The sequence below is a fragment of the Pomacea canaliculata genome, linkage group LG8, assembly GCF_003073045.1.
Source record: "Pomacea canaliculata isolate SZHN2017 linkage group LG8, ASM307304v1, whole genome shotgun sequence".
Taxonomy (NCBI): domain Eukaryota; kingdom Metazoa; phylum Mollusca; class Gastropoda; order Architaenioglossa; family Ampullariidae; genus Pomacea; species Pomacea canaliculata.
Window position 1 is genome coordinate 8009072 of NC_037597.1, and position 17439 is coordinate 8026510.

A 17439-nucleotide genomic window follows, 5' to 3' on the forward strand; every position below is an offset into this window, starting at 1 on the left:
ACTAGGAGTGAACATGAAAGTGATAATTGTATAGTATATTCGTGCGCATGCCATATGTATAATTTCTCTCGGTTTTGTAAAATTTTCTAACCTTATCTCAAAATGCCAGTATTATTTTGTAAGTGCCTTAATCAGAAAGTATTTATCCCATTTGTGCTTGTTAAGGTTGATCTTTCTCAAGCTCACTGCAGTGAAATATAAGAAAACCCTTTAACAGTGTTTAGTAGTCCCAGAAATGAGTGTCACATGACTGGGTGAGGGGGTAAAGGAAAGGTAGGGGAGGCGGTGCTGTCTTCGCGTTTTTACTGTTTATGCATCTGCCTCGATCCTCAAAAATTTGTGAAAGTCGTGTCTTTCAGGACATGTTCGTCCTAAGATAAATATCTATATATTTATTGTTTTTGGCAATGTCACCACTCAGTTAGGATCCGTTGCCTTGTTCACGAGTGGTCCATGCCGAGCAGTTCTCGCAGGGAGATGCGGTAGTAGCGCAGACTGAAGAAGTAGACGGCGGGCCCGATGGCACAATGAGTCTTGGCCATGATGGTGGGCAGAACGGAGGCGCCGGGGCTGATGGGAACGTTGAACTGCACGAGCAATGACATGATCCCATAGGGGGACCAGCAGAGGACAAACACCACCAGCGTCATCAAAATAATCTGAAAATAGATGACACCAATGAATTCTCTTAATCTCTTTGTTTTAATCCGGAACTCGAGTGTGTTGGTCGGTTCTTGTCACAGAAGGTTAATTTGTTAGTTATTGTCACATACACTAATTTCTTTGTTCTTTTCACTGAGTTGAGTTTTCTTGATTCGTTCTCATCATTGGTTTGAGATTTTGGTCTGTTTTCGTCAGTGTTTTCAATCACGTAATGTTTTACGTTGTAGACGTAGTTTTTCCGTGGCACTTATAGTCATATGTCGGACCTTAATATCTGGGCCAAAAATTGTCTTATTTACACAACAATTTGTTTATATATGTTTTTATTAATCAAGATTATTAAAAAAAAAACCATGAACATCCGGGCACCTGTTTACCCAGGGAAAAAAGGAAACAATGGATAGAGCAAGGGTAGACGGTATTTGAAAGTTGCTTTGGATGCTAGTTCCTATTCCTGGCTCTGCCGTACCTTGAAAGCTCTCGCTTGAATGAAACTACTCTCACTGAAGACAGAAGTGACGACGGTGGGTCGGCCCTCGATTTCAGTGAGACCAGAAGTTAGACCGTTGGTGGAGGGTGTGATTTGCATGTTGAGCTTACTGATGACACGAGCTGAAAACAGGACCATGGAGCACAGCGGCAGGACCAGCAGACACAAGACCACGAGCAGGTTGTACATCTGGGCATGAAAGACAGTAATTTTATTGAATCGAGGTATAGAAGAAAAGTTTTCAGGCACACCTATACGTTATGGACATGTTTAAGAAAAAAGGAATGCAGTTATAATGTGGTTGTCTAAAAGTAATGGATGCATTATTGTTCTCTCTTGAGTTTAAATGCATCTCAGTTTTGATCGTCTATAAATGACTGTGATGGAAACTCACTCTGGCGGAAAATTCCCTGGAGGTCCAGTCAAGACTACAGGACGTGCCAAACGGTTCCTTCCCGAAGTGTCCCAACCCTAGGAAGGGACAGATGCTCCAGCACAGGGCGTAGGTCCAGGCACCTGCCACGCTCTTGGCAATCCAGTGGCGTGAGTTCCGATTGTCAGCTTCGCAAATAAATAAACATGTGACAAATAAATAAACACGTGACATCTACAAAATGTGTAAAAGAAGAGAAAGTGAGATGTTACAGTTAGAGAACGACCGTAGATAAAGGGAGATGGAGAATAACAAGGGTGCGACTGTGGCTGACAAAAATGGAATGTAACTTTAAACTATTGTTCATAACACACTGTATAGGGCGAAAGTTAGATTTATGGTTGGTTTTTAGGGGCATATGTGTCCAGGTAATTTTCTACCGAATTTCTAGGAAACTGAGTTTTAAGGATTCATCAGTGGAAGGGAAACCACGTTTAATAAAGGCGTGTTTTAAAATACTGTTTATGTAATATTATCACAAGCGTAATAAAATACTTATTTTATAATACAATCACAATTATGCATGAACAGTATACGCTGACTGATTCCGTTCGCATCACCGTCTTCTACAAGTTTATACACTATTCACGTCCCCTCAAAATGTTTCTTCACATCATAGAAAAGGTATTATAATAAGAGCAGTCTGCCATTCAACTAATGAAAGGATATCTGTAAATGGGAACACTGCTTCCTCTGTAGGACACGAATCATTAACATGAATGTAGCAAAATCCTTTGGATTCCCATTTTGCTGTCGACCACAATGCTGTATTTTAGATGTCAAACGACATTAAAAGATGCCATGACTTGTGCTGACAGATGCTGAACAATGTCGGAACCTGTGTGGCTTCAGTGATTTCATTCATTCAGAGACCTGCTGAGTGAGCTTTATCATTGTCAGCTGAGCCCTATTCATCTTCTGCGACAGCCAGAATATTTCCCAGCCCATAAAATAACTCCAAAGTCACGTGATCAGTGCCTCCTGGTCATTACAAATTTTGTCCAGGGCGGGATCTCATTTCGTACTGACAATTTCATGACAGTAAAGAGTGGGAAGAACGTTCTTTGTTAACTACCACAAAACAGCGGAAGTTATTCATCAGAAGTCCATTCAGAAAAATGGAGGATGGGAATTTGTTTGTCCTAAGGTATTGATGCGGCTGTTGATCCTGTAGCCGTGCGATGCGCGAGGTCAACGCATTTTATAGAAAAAGAAAAGGGGCGAGGGATGTGAATGATCTGAATGAGCCTAATGAACATGTTCTCAGCTCTTTCATTGGTTTAACATATCTATGTACAATGCTGACGTCTGTGTTGTTGACCTCTGTCTTGCCCGTGGTGGTGTTTGTAGGTTGGTATATTGAAAACTGAAGGAGGGTATTCAATCAGATTTTGGAGAATGGTTATTTGCACTGATCTTTAACCAGCCAGTAGTAACAAGTACACTCCACTAGTTGTAACAACAATTAACACAGCTGCCGTTAGTTTGGTTTTTGCATAAGAAGACGGTGGACTAGGATTTTAAGGCATAAATATTTGTTGACTGATGTTACTGCCTAGCTTCATTTTGTTAGCACATATTTAGTGAAAAAACGTGCATTAGTTGACATTGAACACTAAAATATCACTTTAAATATTATGTTCAGGCAAGAAATCAGGAAAAATATCATTTCCTGGAAGAGTAAAATCTGTTTACTTACCTGGTATACCCTCTACGACCACTCTGTACCTGTGATAAGTAATCAGCAGGTAGCAGGTCATGATGACCAACACACAGGTGTACATTACAAACGCGTAGTATGTGCATCCAGTATCACCGAACATCCACCTGCCACATCATTAACAACAAATCATAAGCATTTTACCATTAACAACCTACAGTATTCACAAGACAGATATGTTTATAGTCACTTTCTCCAGAGAATGTGGACATTATTTTGAGAATTTGATGACAGTTTGCTGAATATTTTCAGACTGATTTGTCATTTGTCAAATCCGTTGATTATTTCAACTGTTTTGTTAATTATTCGAGATTTGGAGCAAACAACCGCATATCATTTCAATCAAACATCTATTTCATTTCTTTAATATAAATCGTTAATAGTGTGTGTGTGTATGATTAATTTGTCTTCAGGGATACGTATTGAGATACTTTAATTCAAGAGGGAATTTGTTTTACATGAGTCAATAAAAATGCTAGTCACATATTCTTCAATATATTCCTATCCAGAAGATGCTCTAAATAGTTACAGTGTTCGTGTCTTGAAAAGACTGGAAACTGATGAACCACCAATCGCTTAAACTGGAACTGGATGACTTACTGTCTGCGCTAAGACCTGACACGGATGACTTACTTTCCATTGAGACTGGAGGAGATGATGAGAGGGAAGCCCGCCATTGTCTCCACTGACGAGGTGCAGGTGATGGTGAAGACGTAAAGATTGACTGCAGGCCGACGCCATCCACCCGTGACCACCATGATTAAGGCTAGCGCGCCATTGCCAACCACGGAAACGGCACCTGTTCAGACAATAACACACAAGTACGTAAACAAATAAACAAATAAATCTAAAATACGAATATGACATGAAATGCCATCGTCGCTATTTGTCATCTTGAGCAGATGATTTCTATCGTATAGATCATCAGGTTTATCAAAGGTTTGAAAAACATTCTCACAGTAGATTTTACATAAAGTTTTTTTTTTTTAAGTTTAGTTTTGACTTAGAGACAGTTGATAAACAGGATGCACCAAGGGATAAAAAGCAGAGTATAGAGAAAGGAAAAGGACCCGGAGGATGCTCACATACGATTCCCATAAAGAAACCGATTGCCTCGTACGAAGTTTTGGATAGTACGCCGATGTCAGCAGCCTCTAGTCCCTCGGTGCTGGCGTAGACGGTGACGTCGAGGGAGTTCATGCTGGAGACTTGCACGTCCATAATAGTTGTGCTGCTCGCCAGGTGGGCATTGGTGTGCGTCTGTCTGCACGTGTGCAAACCTCGGACGCTTCGATCTGCCATCTGTGCCGCACCTCTCGCTCCACCTGCTGACCAGGTATTCTTGGCCAGGCGGCTACTGTTGACCATCGGAAGGTTGGGAGGCGAGAGAGGAATGGGGTATGGGAGTGGGGTTGGGGAGGGGGAGGGTCAAGGTTATTCTCGTTTTATGTAAGTTCTGGTATTTGGGTCACACTGACAGCAAGTTCTGGAAGTTATTGGTAGTCTGGTCTGTCATTTATTTTTGGATGAACATGCCTGACTTTATTTGACGTTCGTTTATTATGGTAAAATGGTGGTGGTGATTATGGTGGTAGTGTCGGTGTGTGCGTGTATGTGAATGTGAGAGAAAGAGTTTGTATGAGAGAAAGTGTGTGTGTGGAGTGGGGGAGAGTACTATTTCGATCCCATGCTATGCTATAAAATTATCTTTTACTCTTGTAGTAGGTTTATCATCATCTTGACATTGTGCATTTCATGATTTCACCAATCCACTTGTTCATGGAAAAAAAACCCCACACACAGAAAGAAAAACAAGAGACCGAATGTTATCTGTCACTAAAGATACTGTCAACAATCCACAAATCAACTTCCGAGTACACTGACTGCTTGCTGCTGCTGTTGTTATATATTAATAGATTACAGTAATTACAGAAACTGACCCATCGTATGATGGCAATACGGTGAAAGGACTGTCCAGACTTTGACACTTGACATCTTCGCTATCATCATCTACAGATACAGACCCGACATATGCAGATAACACTTGAAATAAGACCTTGCATAGCAGCTTTTATCAACTATTCCTCTGTCACATTAGTTTATCTGAAACCCTTAGTCAACCCTGGTTCTAAAGAAAAGAGGAAATTATGGGAGTACATCAATGTTTTTATTGTTTGTGCAAAAGAGCTTCAGTAGCTTTAAAACAGGTTTTAATACAGAAGCATTCAAAGAGATAGAAGACAGCTCTTGAACATGGAGGTATGAGTCTTAGCTAGTTAGGAGACCTTTTATTACTGACTAGATGGGTTTTCTCTAAGCATAACAACGCACGAATGTAGCTGAGTGAGAATAACTAAGTCAGGGAGAGAGTTTGGAGGGTCCCTGCAATTTTCACTCTCGTAAAGGCTCGAGTCCTGAGGGATTAATCATGCCAACATGTGACAATGGAAGCCATCAGAACGGTCTTGCGCGTGTTGTAAGTGATGCTGTCCACTGTGGACTGACAGTCCAGTGACCCGACGGTGAACAAAGACGACAGAAACCAGCCATGATGAGCGATTAAAGGGAGGAATCCTCGGGGATGTCGGTACGGTTAAAAAAAATCTGCAGTGTCTGTTGGGACAACCGTGTGGTCCTCGGTTTAAAGCATGACAAAATCACTCAGAGGCAGACCATTATTATCTAAACCATCTAATTTAGACCATTAGCGTCCGTGGTTCCTCAATTTCATTGGTTGTATTTCTATCTCCCCCACCTCCACCTCTCTCTCATTCTCTGTTCATTTTCTTCTATGCTCCATTATGGCTTTCGAAAGAAATATTTCATTAAAAAACGTCTGTTTCTCATCTTTTCAACAATGCGTTATGAGACAAATGTGAAGATTATAAATCATCATCGTCGTCGTCGTCGTCGTCGTCGTCGTCGTCGTCATATGAATATTCAAGCCTCCTGACTACGCGACTAAGCGTTGAAATACAGAATCTTGACATACAGTGACAATATAGTTGACAGGATGTCGACGTGGCGAAGAGGAACAATTCAAGAAGCACAAAAACAAATAGAGGTTAATAATAGAAATGACTTGTAAAACTCATTTTTTTCAAACTCATGGGGTTCAACACATTTTAACATGGTACACTGAATTTATGCAAATTTAGCAAATTATGCCTAAACAGTGCACGATGAATGAGAGAATTTGAAAAACATTTGAAAATATATTGCAGCTCTCTTTCAAGTTTGACTGCATGTTGTCAGCTCCGTTGAAAAGTTCAAAGCTCGATGAAGCAGACATATCTAATCTGTATCGCTAAAATACTACTTACTGGCCTACCTGTGATCAGCTTTTAGAGAGATAAAGCTAAGCGGATGCTTACGGTTACTTGAAGTTTCATGCGTGTGGCAAATATCTACAGAAATATGTTAGTGTTATCTCTCTTTAGCACATCCTCCCCCCTAATGTTTTATTTTCGATTAGGGTCTTATCACAATCACCTGACGCTATAGATATGCATATATGCATGATGATGATACAGACCCGTCAGTTACTGTGGAAGCAGTGTTTCTTTTATATCATCATCATGCATCTTCTCCACCCACTTTCGAAAATATTAACAGCCTGTCTCAAGTTAAAGCCTTTGTACAGGAGAGATCGCAAGTTTATTTCGTGATGTTTCTGAAATTTTCCGTGTTTGTCGCGGCGGTCGCTTTGTCCTCCGCAGGTGAGCTACCAAACTGTTCTCCTGGCGGTTCCTATTTCGACGAGTTCACCAACAGGCTAGAATGTTGTGCTGACATCTGCCAGGATCCTCACGATAATACAGCGGGAACATACTGCAAGTCTAAGTGTCCGGGTAGGTAACCACTCAATGATAAAATCAAGTTAATTAGTGATCCCATGGTGCACTACAAACCTATCACTGTGCCTTCTCTAAGTCTATGAGCTCAGATATGTATTTGAGAAGCTCCTTGGGAGGTACGTTACCGAAGAGTTGCAACACTGATATCGGAAGACTCGAATATTCTCCAACTATTTCAAAAGTAAAGCTTTATTTTATGTACCGATACTGCTATATTAAGTGTTTGTTGAAGTGCTGCTCTTTTTTCTCTTATTTTCTGCATGAATAATTCAACTGCAATTTTAAATAAAAGCGGATTAGGTACAAAACATCTGTGAAAGGTGGATGAGCTATCTATGATATTTTTTTAAAACAAACATTTTTGGGTAAAATTTGAATAAGCTGGACGTCAGTTTTTGGTTATTTATATTCATACACAGATTAAAGCCGATCTAGACCTGCTCCTGGACAATGACCATACAAAGCTGTTCTGAAGGAAATTGTCCATGAACCAGCTGATACATTGTAAACATCTGTTCACAGGCTATGATGCGGCAATAGCCCGTTCGGTGGAGAAGACAAAGAATGGTGATGCAGACTCTAAAGCGAAGGAAAGTGGTCCTGTCCAGCATGATGAAGAACGCAATGAAGGAAAGAGTGACGACGGTCCTAGAGACATCAGCAACATCGTCGGCATTGTTGTCAGTGGCATTCTTTTGGTTGCTGCTGTCACCACAATGGGTGTAGTTATCCGGTGGAGGAGACAACAGCGCAGTCAGCCTCAAGGATCGTCAAACCAGTATGCGCAAGTACGCCGATCTGTTTGCACGAACCTTTCTATGGTGTATTATTGAGCTAATTATTATAGTGCTTCATAATGGATAGTCTCTAAGCTACTGACAATTGCATATTTTGAAAATACTTTTTAAAATGTAAATGTTTGTTTCTATCTGTATATTTTCCTTGATGCCTAAGCTTCATCATCTTCTTTTCATTATGCTTCTTATCTGTTGAACTTCATGCATATTAGTAATCAACACAAAACTAAAAAAAATAATATTCATTACAGGTTTCTAACAGAGAAGGTGAACAGGTATGCATTTTGATCATTCATCTGCGATGGATAAACGAAGTAACATTCTCTAATAATGATTGTTTTCTGCACTACATAGAATTTTTGACAAATACGAAAAATATATAATCAGCCTAGCATAAACAGTAAGCTTCTAACTTGTTAAACAACCTTTGACATGTACTTGTCTTGTAAAAAATGTTTCTGATTCTGTACTTAAATAACCATCACTTAGTTTTTGTTGAATTTCACCAATGTCCGATATTTTTGTCTGTTTCTGCTTGTCCTGTGTAGACGGTTTGACCGGAACTGGGAGCCGCCATCACATTCAGTGTTTGTTTCTTCAATATTTTTTTTAAAAGCCACAGTCATATCCAGAAATGGAGGATGACTATTACTGGCAACACGATTTCCATTAATACAATAGATTGTTTGACGACCTTCAAACAGAAATGAAGGTAAAGTTTGAAGAAAGACTTGTATATTTACTGGACATCCAAAGAAGCTAGCCTATGTTGCAGCAAACGATGAATTCTGTCTGCAGTGCAAAGATTTTTGAGGATTAATTCTAAAAGCATTATGTCTTAGTATGATTGATCTTTACTGTACCGCTTTCACCACCCACCACCACCACCACCACCACCACCACCACCACCACCACCACCACCACCAATAGGATTACAGTTTATTTTTGTCTAAGTATGATGAATCTTTATAGGTTTCGATAAAACCACCACCACCATCACCACCACCACCACTGCCAACAGTAATATTATAATGATACAAATTAAAATGGCTGAGATTATCATTAAATAGAAAAATAAAGAAGATTAAAGGGAACTAAAATGGTTTTGTTATCAAATGTATTGACACGGATCAGTCCGTGCCTCCTTTGTTTTTCGGCAATCCCGCCTGAGTTTGGTGAAAGGAAGTAGAGGAGGGAGCGAGGTGACGTAGCCAGCCCTGTGTGTGTGTGTGTTGCCCCTCTGCCATGGACAGGCAACTGCGTAATTAGTTGATGGATGTAGAGGTCTTGAACCCCACGTGAGTTTCGGACCTCACGTGGGGCAGGAAGAATGTCAGAAAAAGCATGCATGTGTGAGTGAAATGTTCACCAAATCGGTAGGGTTTGAGAAAAGTATTGAGTCGAGCATTCCCGCACGAGTTGTCAACTAAGACAGACGAATGTAATTTGAGATAAAGAGAGTGCGGAATTAGTATAATTCCTTGCCTAGACAAGGTATGTAAAGTGATGTTTTAATATCTTTGTCTACCTCCATGTGATGTAATAATATGTGATTGTTGAGATATTAATTAGCCCCATATGAATATTTAAAAGAATATAAGCGTTTCAGGAATTACCGGCGAGTAGGAAGTGCCGGAAAGAGGAATTATCGATAAAGAGAGATTCCGAAAGCAGCCGCCAAGACGGGTGATACCGGTACCTGTGTGAGTAGCGATAAGGGAATCGGTGCTTGGAGTTCATTGCCAAGGAAAGGAGCTTATGTAGAGGGACGAGTAAGGAGGACCCGCCGAAACGGATCTCTAACGACCGGAGGGCCTGGGAGCCTGGTATCATCTACCAGCATGTGTGTTTTTTTTTTCATTGAGATACGTCCAGTGTTGTGTGAGGGTAGTTGTTCGCAGGAGGAACATTCCTAACGCTGAGGATCGAGAGAGAGTATCCTACATCAAGTGGCAGATGACAGGACTGGAAAGAGTAGCTACACGAGGAGAAGTAAGTGCGGACGTTTACCAAAGGACAAAATAGTTGTGTATTCGCCAGTGACGTCTGCCACCTTCTCAGACAGTAAGTTGAACTATTTTGTTAACAGAAGGAGAGACTTGCGTCTACTTAAAGGAACTTTAGAGAGATCGAAAGTTACTCTTCGTGTGTGTGAAAGTGAAAGATTCTGTGACATTTTTGAATGTATTAACGTGCTTAGAAAAGTTGTAGTTGGATTTTGTTAGCAGTTTAAGAAACTGCAGAAGACCTGCCAGAGAGCGGTCTTGGATGATGTTAGCAGTAGAAGACCTGCCTGCGAGCGGTCTTGGATTAAGTTAACAGTTTCATTGAGTGTGCTGTGTTAATTGTAGTTGTGTACGGTGTGTATGTTGGAAGTTTTGTGTGTATATTAAACGGACGTCCTGAACTGAGGTGATCTCGTATTGTTTTCTTATTCTTAAAGAATGCGCACGTCCGACTTCAGGTAGTGACATGTATCTAGTCCTTCGTTTGGAGAGGAATGCATCACAGACACAACAGGTGTAAGCACGTTGCTACCAAATAAGAGAATGAACCAGTCGTTTGTTGCTCGAACATGAAAAGATTTTCAACCGTTACTCAAACGTCGATTGTTTCTTCTGGTAATGATGGATATTAGTCATTCATGCATGACTAAAATTACCCGTACAATACAACTTCATTAATCCACAGGGACAATTCCAGATAGTGCTCATACGAGCAATACATAAAGATAAACACATACCATGTTGAAATAAATATTTAGTGCCGGTTAATAACAAAGATGCTGAGCAGGCAAGCATTTCAATTACTTAACGATAAACAGAATTCTTATCATTTTTCTGCAAATGGCAACATTCTTTACAAATTCGATAACATGTAAGTAAAAACAGGAAATATTAAAATTATTTTGGTGACATAATGTTATTGATCTTTCCACCCTGAGTATGTATTTCTCCATCTCTATCACAACATTTGTATCGCTTCACTAGTATTGGGCACATCGTTGTTTCTACGGTGTTACCGGAAGTGCAAGTCTTCCAGGGTGGGCCACCTAAAAAGTAGTCCGTGGGGACACCCGGTAGTGTAGTGATTAAAACACTCGCTTGTCACCACTGCAGCGAGCGGCTCAGGGTTCAGATCTCATCTAAGGACACTCTTTGTGACACCTGTCCACAGGGCTGGGCGTCGGAGGCTTTCTACGGGGACTCCAGTATATCCTCCCTCCCTCTGTTGTAACAGATATTTTTTGTTTTCTTTTGGAGAACGACGGAAAGAAGTATTTAGTTTCACAATATACGCACTCGCGCGCGCGCGCACACACGCACACACATGCCCCTAAACATACACACAAATACACACGCACAGATTTATATGAGACAGAGACGTTTAGAGAAAGAATATTGGAGTTTGTTTTGTATTACTTCCCTTTCCTAATCTACCCCCTGCTCTATGTGTTATTATGTACATATTTAGATGTAATGTTTTTTTTTTCTTTTTCAGGTTTTTGGGGACTAGAGTGTTATAAACCTCCCTTTTCTTGGGGATAGCTTTTTTTTTTTTTGTGAGAGCGGTGCTTGCCTCCTCTCTCTCTCTTGTTTACCTTTCCCACCCCTCCGTGGAGTCAGGAACCCATTTCCGACAGTTAGGTCGACTTGGGGAAGTGTGTTCTTCCACACGAGATTCGAACCGTAATCTTCCACTTGGCTTTCCACTTCGCCTATTTAGATATCTGATGCTAACGAAAACACACACGCACAAACATGCCGACATGCAAACAGTGATGCACGCTCTCATACGTATGCATATGCACTATCTTGCAGACATCGTCAAGACGCACTATCACTAAATTCAAAATATCATCGCCCTTTCATCGCTGGCTTATCGCTTGTTGCGACCCATTTTCTGCTATATGTGACCCTTACCCGAGTTAAAATACATGACACACCTTGAAGAGGCCTTGAAATATAACTCTGTGATAGCAGATTATAGCTCCCGAGCCGACCATTGAATAAGCAGGTTAGCAGTGACTCACCTATCACGCGACATGAGCGTGAATGTGATAACATTAATGTCAAGGACTAGCTGGTTGAAAAGTAGTAAACAAACTGTTGACAAACTTACAGTCGTCTCGAAAGTTTCCCACTGTTCATTGTGAAATGGGTGTTCGTGCATGGTTGCCATTATGAACATTACTATAGAATGAACACCTCCTCAGCTTAATTAATTAATAATAAAGAATTTAACAGGGTAGCAAAGGATGTTTACAAAGTGTCCACACACACACTCAATGTGACCAATTTTCCTGATGTCTGTCTGATTAACCGACCCAACGTAAATCAAACGTTTACGAAAGTAACCTACGTATTATGTGTGGCTGGTACCCGTAAAGACTGGAAATAACAGAGTTTTAAAGCTGTTTTGGAGTGGTTTGCAGTGACTGAAATAATTCTTCTGCCCTATAATAAGACTAACCACCAAGATACTAATCATGGGAAGTGTAATTGTACAATTATCGCGATAGAAACTAAGCGAGGGAAAATAAACAAAAACAAAACTCGGATGAAAGCGTCTGGAAAGTTTAGACTTCCATGTCGCGAGTTTGTGTTGGAGCCTTGAAGTTTGTTTGTCAACATAGTTGTTTGATTTCATGTATAGAATGCATGGCAGTAACGTTGAATATGTTTAGATACAGGAATTAGGTAACTTTTATAAAATGTATAGAAAGGTTTCATCACCTATATTTGGCCTCGAAACACAAAACAGGTATACATCTTGGCAGTATGCCAACACCTAGTGGGAATAGCAGGCCAATCAACAGGTAGCTGTGGCTAAGCTTGTGACAGGTAAACGCAATAACAACTCACCTGAGGGCAGAGGGCCGTCAGTCTCGCCATTCACTCACACCAAACAAGAGGATTCCCGGAGGACTCGCACTTCTCAGCGCGTTTGTAAACAAAACAAATACTGTTTGTGTGGAAAAGATTGCAGCACCAAGATGGGCCGTCGGTGTTTCTGATGTTGATGCTGGCGTGGTGGTGGTCCCCACCCACGGTCGGCCAAGCTGTCCTCCGGGGGGATCTTATTTCGACGAATACACCAACAGAAATGAGTGTTGTGAGGACCTTTGTAAGTATGCTAAAGATGATATCTCCAAACAGCTGTGTAAGCTCAAGTGTCCAGGTACGTACATCACTTTCCTTCTCCTTAACAGTAAAAAATTGCTAGAAGAAGGTCACAGATGCGAATCACTCACCTGTGACTCCGTGGTGTTCAAAATGTTGCTGTTACGTCATGTGATAGTTATTCCATAGAACAGGGGTGCCCAACCTACGGCCCGCGGGCCATATCCGGCCCGCGATGCGGTGCCATCCGGCCCGCGAAACTTCTGCCCACAGTGCAGGAAATCGGCATGTTAGTAATAAAAAAGACCTAAAGAAACGAAAAAAAAAAAAAAAGGAAGAAGAAGTATTTATCCCCACGTAGGGTCGTTTCCCAATCTTTTTTTCGATGGACGAACATTTCGATTCAGTGCTCCGACTTGGTGTCTCTACGATGAGGCCGGACATTCAGAAGTTGGTTTCAACTTCAAATATCCCACTAATTACTACATAATTAATGGTAAGTACAACTTGTTTCTAATACAAAATGGTATCTGCTCTATTTTTTTTTCCTTTTTGTATTTTTGCGGTGAAGCGGCCCGTGACACGCATGTCGGAAATGTGTATGGCCCGCAGGCTGAAAAAGGTTGAGCATCACTGCCATAGAACAACATAGACCAACGCCTGCAGGTGCATACTGTTGTGAATGGTTTTATTTATATTTTCGACCATCGTGACACATCGTTTGTAACCTTTGTTTCTTTTATTGTTTCATGGTCAGAGACAGTGAGGCAAAGGATGTCTTTGCCGGGATAGGCTGGTGTTACTGTTTTGCTAATATTAATTCATGTGTACATATACAGTTTATCTTTGGATCAATGAGCTATGACAGGGGTAAATGGATTAATACCTACCTACGTACATATAGACAGTGTTCATGAATGTGTATACATGAACAAAATGGCAGTAACTTTGAATATGTTCATATAGACCAGTGATGCCCAACCTTTTTCGGCTTGCGGGCCATATCCATTTCGTACAGCCGTGTCGCGGGCCACTTCACCGCAAAAATACAAAAAGGAAAAAAAAAATAGAGCAGATACCATTTTTTATTAGAAACAAGTTGTACTTACCATTAATTATGTAGTAATTAGTGGGATATTTGAAGTTGTTTTCCCGAAACCAACTTCTGAATGTCCGGCCTCATCGTAGAGACACCAAGTCGGAGCACTGAATCGAAATGTTCGTCCATCGAAAAAAAGATTGCGAGACGCCCCTACGTGGGGATAAATACTTCTTCTTCCTTTTTTTTTCGTTTTTTTAAGGTCTTTTTTTATTACTAACATGCCGATTTCCTGCACTGTGGGCAGAAGTTTCGCGGGCCGGATGGCACCGCGTGGCGGGCCGGATATGGCCCGCGGGCCGTAGGTTGTGCATTCCTGATATAGACGATTTTTTTTGTGTGAGGTACCTTTAATAATTTACTCATTTTGTTTTTGTTGTGAACCAGTTGTTTAAGTATCAGAGACGCATATTCTGACATTATGTGACATTTTATCAACAGATGACAGCCTTAACAGTTATTGAAGGTGATATTTAAAACGTGAAAATCATCCTACCATAAAAAAATCTTCCAAATAAAAAACTGGTTGAAGTAGTCAAAGATTACATATGTTAATTAAAATATTTGATCGTCTTGTTCCTAATTTTAAGGAACTTGTTAATTTACATATAAAAGGCGTCAAAGAAAGCGACGGAGACTAATTTGTGTAAACGACATTGCATACATTATGAACGAAGGGAGCAAATGAAAATCCAGTCCTAACTAATGAATGACAAAATACAGGAAAGCGAAAAAGTTTATACCTCGTTATTGTGTTAGCCTTCAAATGATCTGATATCTGTTCATAGGTTATGATGCTGAAACAAAATTTCGCGCAGTTGGGAACGGGATGGTGAAGGAAGCAGGTTCGGATCCTCAACTAGCACCACCACCACCGCCAAACCCAACACGTCCACCAGAAGAGCATGATGGCGACGATGGTAGCGAGATGGGTGCAATCATTGGCATTGTGATTGCTCTCATTGCTGTTGCTGCTGTTTCTGGTGTCGTAGTGGCTTTGGTCCATCGTCGACTGAGACGTACGAGAGGTAGCAACGATGCCTCACCGACCAAGACGACCAAGCCGACCAACTCGCCCATTTATACAAAAGTAGGTTACGCGATTTTATCCTGAACATTCTTACCTATGTAATGTTCTTCGCGCTCGAACTTTACACAAGCTTACTAGAAAGTCTATGAATCCTTCTCTGACTTTGTTTCTTATATAGAAAACTATATCTATATATCATGAAATCTCGATTTATTTTATTTGGATTTCTTGCAGGTTGCTAAAGTTGACAATCCTACTAAAGTTGACAATGTGAGTACCTCAGGTTTTTTTTTTTCATTTGAGCTGAAAACACACATACACACACATATCTGCTTTCAATAACTCAAAAGAAAAATGTAATAAAAGAAATTGGTAAGTAGCCGAACAGAAAGTTGTTAAACTGGTTTTAGTAACATATATATTTGATGGTCCGTTGTAAAAGTCATTAAAGGATTTTGAATATTTTTACACTTCCACTTTAATCTAGATATATATATATTTTTTACACACTTTTTTTTTACTTTCAGTCGTAGATAGTGAGGCCGGAAGTAGGGAGCCGAACACGTGTGTGGATTTCTTCGTCACTGGAGGAGGTCGTGATCTTGAAAAAGAACAAAAACAATGACAGGTGCCGAGGAGTACAGTGTTGTTATAAAAAATTGTTTGTTTGGTTCCTGTTCAGGCTTCACTAATTAAGTCCCTGAGTTGCTTCCAGGAATGGAGAGCAACTGCCAGATGCTTGCAGCCTTTTCTGACAAGATGTGGATCCTGTGATTAGAATGTGAAAATAACTTTCCATGAAAAGGTTATAGTGACATTTGTAACACATTAAACGTTTGTATATTTATTAAACCCATCAGACTTATTGATGATGAGAGACCAAATCTTTTCTTTCGATGAAATTTCATTGTCCAGCTTTCGTCTGCACAAATGTTGCTTTGTGACTAACCAAGCCCGTATCCTCGAGAACTTTTTGTTTCAAATTTCGCAAGCACCTGAATATCTTGTTTCTTTCTTTCGCATTTTTCGCCATTAAAAAAAGAAACAAGAAAAATTCACGGGTGCTCGCTCAAAAAGCCGCTGTACCCTTGAAATGTACCGTAAAGATTTGAAAATTTTTATTTGCACTTTCAATAAAATTTATAACTAAAAGCAATGTCACAAAGAATGACTTGTAGACAAGAGATGTAAGACTATAAAAGTAACAAAATTTCATCAGGAAAGGACCCCTCTGGTCAGAAAAAGGCTGCAAATGTATAAAGCACTTCCAGAAAATTAATCATTAGTGACCATAGCTATAGAAAACAATTCTTGTAAAAGTTTTTGCAGTTTTTGTTGTAGACTTTGTGTTAAACTCAAAATATAATCATGAACATTTTGAAGTACAAATTTCTAAACTATTTTTTTCATTCAAAGAGTCTTTCTGGACCAATCTTGTAGCTTTGTTTATTTTCATTGACTAGTATTGTATCATTTATTTCATCTTAGATGTTTTTTTGTATATATGCATTCATACTATCTTCAGGGATGATTGAATTTGTATAAAATTTGATTTGATTTGTGGTTTTTATGAGGAAACCGGTTGGTTTCTTACACTTTTTGCAAATATTTCTGTACTTTACATGAAACCTCCTTTCAGGAAAAACAGAGATTACTGTTTAATTAAAAATAATGTGGGAAAAAGAGAACTACCAAAACGATTTGATAAACAAAACAGGGTATCTTACTTACACTGTGGCTTTAATAAAGTTGTTGATATTTTAAACCATTTTATCTCACGTGTCCTGTGGTTGTCTTCGAGACGGTTGCTGTCTAATTAATGGATTATGGATTTAAAACATACATTTATTGCGTTTTCTCCTTTTCTGGGCCTGTTTCCACGTCTGTCCATCTGTGTGTCACTGTTCTTATCCACTGGATGTGTCATTTCCTCTTCGTCTATTTAGTCTTTCTGGGTCTTCCAATCTTCTCCTGTCTTTATTTCCTTCTCTCTCTGATCTCAATCTTTTATCTAAAGAACGCATTTACGTTTTCTATTTATACTTTAAATATAAAAGAGTATTGAGAATCAAGAAGTATGGTCAAGTATTTTCTCTGTGCTTGAAGAAGTTGCCCTTGACGCACGAGACTCATTGCCACATCCGCACTAGTATTTGTGGAATACAATTGTATTCTGCATCCCTCTTGTCCTACTCCAGACTTCACCCGTTTTCAGATTCTTCTTTCT

At 40.0% G+C, this 17439-nt stretch overlaps 3 protein-coding genes across 5 annotated transcripts; 2 read left to right on the forward strand and 1 right to left on the reverse strand.

Moving 5' to 3' along the window:
* Window positions 1–204: 204 nt before the first annotated feature.
* On the reverse strand, window positions 205–12954 carry LOC112569772 (rhodopsin, G0-coupled-like). Of its 2 annotated transcripts, XM_025247668.1 has the most exons (7): window positions 12826–12954; window positions 4392–4663; window positions 3940–4105; window positions 3286–3413; window positions 1548–1714; window positions 1133–1342; window positions 205–659 (listed from the first exon to the last, which is right to left on the reverse strand). In XM_025247668.1, the coding sequence occupies exons 2-7, from the start codon at window positions 4606–4608 to the stop codon at window positions 441–443; spliced, it is 1107 nt and encodes a 368-aa protein (XP_025103453.1). In that variant the 5' UTR covers window positions 4609–4663; window positions 12826–12954; the 3' UTR covers window positions 205–440. The 2 variants fall into 2 exon arrangements, with proteins under 2 accessions (XP_025103453.1, XP_025103454.1); XM_025247669.1 differs by lacking the exon at window positions 4392–4663 and having other exon boundaries at window positions 12826–12946.
* Window positions 6835–11185, forward strand: LOC112569777. Of its 2 annotated transcripts, XM_025247676.1 has the most exons (4): window positions 6835–7157; window positions 7686–7951; window positions 8212–8235; window positions 8509–11185. In XM_025247676.1, exons 1-4 carry the CDS (start codon window positions 6974–6976, stop codon window positions 8515–8517), a joined length of 483 nt encoding a protein of 160 aa, XP_025103461.1. In that variant the 5' UTR covers window positions 6835–6973; the 3' UTR covers window positions 8518–11185. The 2 variants fall into 2 exon arrangements, with proteins under 2 accessions (XP_025103461.1, XP_025103460.1); XM_025247675.1 differs by lacking the exon at window positions 8509–11185 and having other exon boundaries at window positions 8212–8502.
* Window positions 12450–16985, forward strand: LOC112570348. The gene is made up of 5 exons (XM_025248746.1): window positions 12450–12458; window positions 12805–13141; window positions 14971–15272; window positions 15447–15482; window positions 15740–16985. Exons 1-5 carry the CDS (start codon window positions 12450–12452, stop codon window positions 15743–15745), a joined length of 690 nt encoding a protein of 229 aa, XP_025104531.1. The 3' UTR covers window positions 15746–16985.
* Window positions 16986–17439: the final 454 nt, after the last annotated feature.